The 4753-nt window shown below is 57.6% G+C and overlaps 1 protein-coding gene across 1 annotated transcript in view; it reads left to right on the top strand.

Moving 5' to 3' along the window:
• SLC4A9 (solute carrier family 4 member 9) overlaps positions 1-4451 on the top strand; it is a 14327-nt gene extending 9876 nt beyond the window's left edge. The window contains exons 17-21 of the mRNA XM_026858338.1: positions 73-145; positions 2526-2594; positions 3448-3621; positions 4056-4208; positions 4401-4451. Coding sequence (XP_026714139.1) covers positions 73-145; positions 2526-2594; positions 3448-3621; positions 4056-4208; positions 4401-4451 — 520 coding nt within the window. The remainder of the gene's footprint in view (positions 1-72; positions 146-2525; positions 2595-3447; positions 3622-4055; positions 4209-4400) is intronic.
• Positions 4452-4753: the final 302 nt, after the last annotated feature.

Below are 4753 nucleotides of genomic sequence, written 5' to 3'. Positions count from 1 at the left end.
GAGGGCGGGTGGGGGCTGAGGGCTCCTGAGGGACCCCAAGGGCACCTGTGACACCTGCGCCACCACCTGCAGGGAGCAGAGGCTGACCGGCCTGGCAGTCTTCATACTGACAGGTGTCTCCGTCTTCATGGAACCCATTCTCAAGGTAGGGAGCCTGGATGCTGTGTTTGGCCGCTTTTCCAAGGTGGGGGTTGGCTGTATCCTTCAAGGCTGGTGGGTTCCTAATCTTGCCATCCCTTGTCCCATCAGTCCATCATGGGAAGCCTGGCCAGCAGGCAGGGAGCTGTGTGCTGCATGAGAAGGGGCTGGGCAAATGGGTTTTGGCATGAGTACTGCAGGACAGCCAGCACACCAGCCACTGCTGCCCCATGTCAGCTCGCCAGCCGCCCCATGGGCATTGGGGTCTCCTGTGGACCCTAAACACAAACCCACTACCCTCCACACAGCCAGATAGGGGGCTGAGCCTGGCTGGGGCTGGCTCTCACCTGCCACCACTGCCACATCAGGCCGAGCTGCTCCAATGTACCCTGGCCACATCTGGATCACATGGGGGCAAGCAGGAGTTCCCTTTTCCACCACCTCTGTCCTCACTTCTGAGGATGGCTCTGTAAAGCCTTTGATACAGCCCCCCACAACATTATTACCTCCAAACTGGAAAGATATGGGATTGATGGATGGCCTGTCAGACGGATCAGGAATTGGCAGGATGGCCAAAGAGTTACAGTCAGCAGCTCAGTGTCCAAGTAGAAACCAGTAACAAGGGTTGTCCCTCAAGGGTCCCCACTGGGATCAGTACTATTTAATATCTTCATCAATGACACAGACAGTGGGACTGAGCGCACCCTCAGCACATTGGCAGATGACACGCAGCTGAATGGTGCGGCTCACTCACCTGAGGGAAGGGATGTCGTCCAGAGGGACCTTGGAGGACATGAGCCCATGTGAACCCATGACGTTCAACAAGGCCAGGTGGAAAGTCCTGCAGCTGGGTGGGGGCAACCCCAGTATTAACACAGACTGGGGGGGATGAATGGATTGAGAGCAGCCCTGTGGAAAAGGACTGGGGGTACTTGTGGGTGACAAATGGGACATGAGCCAGCATTGTGCACTTGCAGCCCAGAAAGCCAAACGTCTCCTGAGCTGCATCACCAGCAGTGTGCCCAAAGGGTGAGGAGGGAATCATCCCCCTCTGCTCTGCTCCCCTGACACCCCCCGGCAGCACTGTGCCCAGCTCTGGGGCCCCCAGCACAAGACAGACATGGACCTGTGAGAGAGGGTCTGGAGGAGGCCACCAAAATGGTCCGAGGGCTGGGACAGCTCTGCTGTGGGGAGAGGCTGAGGGAGATGGGGTTGTTCAGCCTGGAGGAGAGAAGGCTCCAGGGAGACCTTACTGGGGCATTTCGGTACATAATGGGGACTTCTAAGAAAGATGGAGAGAGACGTTTTACCAGGGGCTGTCATGGCAAGACAGGGGGCAACAACAGTTTTAAACTGAACGAGGGTAGATTTAGGCTGGACAGGGGAAAGAAATGTTTTGTGATGGGGGCGGTGAGACACCAGAACAGGTTGCCCAGAGAAGCTGTGGATGCTCCAGCCTTGGAAGTGTTCAAGGCCAGGTTGGACGGGGATCTGAGCACCCTGATCTAGAGAACAGTGTCCCTGCCCACAGCAAGTGGGGTGGACTGGATGGTCTGTGATGTTCCCTTCCAACCCAAACCTGTGATTCTGATTTTGTGGTGGAGAAACTGGAGCCCTGGTCCTCCCTCTCCCTTTGTGGTGGATGGCAAGATACAGGGCAGTGAGGGGTGTCTGTGGCCTTTGGGATCCTCCCCCAGGGCAACTTTTCATGCCTCCCCAGCCCCAGGATGAGTCTGGCTTGGTCCTTCATGCAAGGATCCATCTCTCCTTATAATCCCCCCTGTCATGTCTGCAGCAGCCCCAGGACTAGGAGTTACCTCCCACCTTGGGTGTTTGGATCAGTGCTTCCTCTCAAAAGGCACTGGGGAAGGTAACCCAGGCCTGGGAACTACCTGTGTTCCTGCGGAAACCTGTGGGGAGCAGCAAGTGACCCCCGTCTCCCTCCTTGCTTGCCCAGGCTTGGGAGAAAACACAGAGGGCTGGAGACAGTTTATGGTTGCAGAGGAGAAGGTAAAAAAGGAAAGTGGTGTGCTGGGGAGGCAGGACCTCCCTAGCATTTACAGATCCTGAGCCATAAGCTATATCTCCAAGTGGCTTGGTGTCATGTTCTCCACTTCCATCCTGGATTGCTCCCACCACGTGTTGGAGTACAGGGCAAAGAACTTGGTGCATGTTTCCCCTCTCTGAAGACTGTGATGTCCTCACATGAGCAGCGTAACTGTGAGCGTGTCTGGGCTTTAAAGCCCTTGAAGCCATAAGATATAAAAAAGCTGGGCTGTTGGAAATGAAGAAATAAAATGCTGCAGCCATTATACGTGGACAGCTCAGCGAGCACAGGCCCCTCGGGGAATCGCACCCTGCTGAGCCCTTGCCTTGCTCTTTTGCAGCACATCCCCATGCCAGTGCTGTACGGGGTCTTTCTGCACATGGGGGTGGCAGCGCTGAACAGCATCCAGGTGAGTGGGGGCTGTGCCAGTGGTGCTGGTGGGGGCTGTTTTGTGGATGGGGGGTTTTGCTCAATACCAGCTGCCACTGCTGAGCAGAGCCTGGATTTTAGCTCTTTGTGATGTGCAACCTGGCATGGGTTTGTCCCCCACCAGGCCTAAAACAAGCAGGGGCAAAGGGACCTTTCTGGGGATGGGGAAAGGGGAAGTGTCTGGGATGTTGAGAAGCATGAGTGATTTCTGCACTGCTGGTCTGTGAGAAGTGGATGATCACTAGATAACCCAGACTTCCACTCAAAGCCACAAGGATGTTCCCATCTGGGAGCTGCAGGCAGAGCTGGGACCTGCTTATCCTTTGGTCCTGGCCTTGCAGCTGATATCAGCTCTGTTCCTCTCTTGAGAAACCCACGGAGGGGAAAAAAATCTCCACTCCAGAAATATCTACCCTTTTTTTCCCTCTAAACACTACAATTCCTTGCAATTAACCTGCTCTGGATGACAGGGAAAACCCACCCTCCCTCCTTCCCTCTGCTTGAGGAATTCGGGATTGTGCTCTGGCAAAGGCGGCAGCAGCTTCCTGCACAAGGGGTTGTTATCTCTCAGTTAAGCCTTTAAGAACAGCCTGAGTCCTTTCTAGATGTCTATTTAGAAAGTGCTCCCCTAGCCTGGAGCATTGGTGGTACCAGGACCCCTGGTCTTGCAGACAAGCTCCCCCACCCAGGCATCATGATGGCAGCCAGTGGGAGGGCTGAGCTGCAAAACAATGGTGAAAAACCCTCTGCCAGCCCCAGTCCCAATGGAGAGGTGGGTAAGAGCTGCCCGGATGATGGAGGTGTGTGACCCACATGCTGTCTTCTTGCTACAGCTTACAGACCGCGTGCGACTGTTCCTTATGCCAGCCAAGGACCAGCCAGACCTCGCCTACCTCCGCCATGTGCCCCTGCGTCGGGTCCACCTCTTCACTGTCATCCAGCTGCTGTGCCTGGCCCTGCTCTGGGTCCTCAAGTCCACCATGGCCGCTATTATTTTCCCAGTGATGGTATGACATCTCTTTTAATCAGGCAGCATTTCTTTGATGCTGGACTGGGTGCTGTCCACACATGCCCTGAGCATTGCTGGAGCCCCAGCGCTCACCTTGGCCAAGGGATTGTTGCTCTAGGTGGGGGCACACACCCTGGCAGATGGTGTATGTGGATGCTCAGACCCCCGAGGGCTGGTGGAGTCCCTTGCCAGGCCACAGTGTGACTTTGTCACCGGTCTTCACATACTGGATTGGGGCCAGTGGGGCTGACATTGCTTTGCAGGTGTTGTGCAAGTTCTGTCCCCTGGATCCAAGCCAGGAGAGGTGAGGTGCCCCCTCCCCAGCATTTACTGGAGGTACAGAGGGGATGTGACAGGGACCGTGCTGCCTGTTCCCTGGCCCTCAGCCCCAAGCACTGTGCGATGCTGATCTGTGCTTCACCCTGGCCCCAGCTGCTGGCGCTGGTGGGGATCCGGAAGGGGCTGGAGCAGATCTTCTCCCTGCACGACCTGAGCTGGCTGGACAGCCTCCTGCCCGAGACGGCCAGGAAGGACACCGAGGGGAAACAGCCTAGGAAGCAGGAGGAGGAAAGCAACAGCGAGGAAGTGGGTGATGTCCGGGGGCTATGCTCTTTCACAAGCTATGCCTGGAGATGCTTTGGTGCAGGGGCTGCCCCTGGCCTGAGCTAAGACTAAGCTGGGCTGGGACTGAGCTGCTTGGTGGGGCTGCAGCTGGCAGCATGGTGGGAGCGAGGGCTGGGAGCCGCTGCCACTCTCACCCTTCTCTTCTTCCTCCAGTCTGAGCTGATGAATCGCCAAGGACCAGAGATCAACATCTCCGTGAATTAGGACGGTAGCCGGGATGCAGGGCAAGGCGAGGGGGCAGAGGAGGCCGGGGCTGGGGCTGGGGCCAGGGCCAGCCTGTCTGTCCTGCCCAGCCCGGTCGCTGCGGGTCGGATGGCTGGCGGGCACCGTCACACCTCAGCGTGCTGGGCCCGGAGGGACGGTCACAGCCCGGCCCTGCACACTCCCCGGGACGGGGCACCTGCAGCCCCGCGGGGTGGCCTGTCCCGGGGTCCCCCACCCTCACTCGACAACACCTCTTTCCGCGTGCGGCCCCACCCTGTCCCCCGTCCCGCGGCGCCAGCCCG

This window comes from Athene cunicularia (genome assembly GCF_003259725.1).
Source record: "Athene cunicularia isolate RWA chromosome 13 unlocalized genomic scaffold, athCun1 chr13_part1, whole genome shotgun sequence".
Lineage (NCBI taxonomy): Eukaryota > Metazoa > Chordata > Aves > Strigiformes > Strigidae > Athene > Athene cunicularia.
This window is presented reverse-complemented; position numbering and strand designations above follow the sequence as displayed.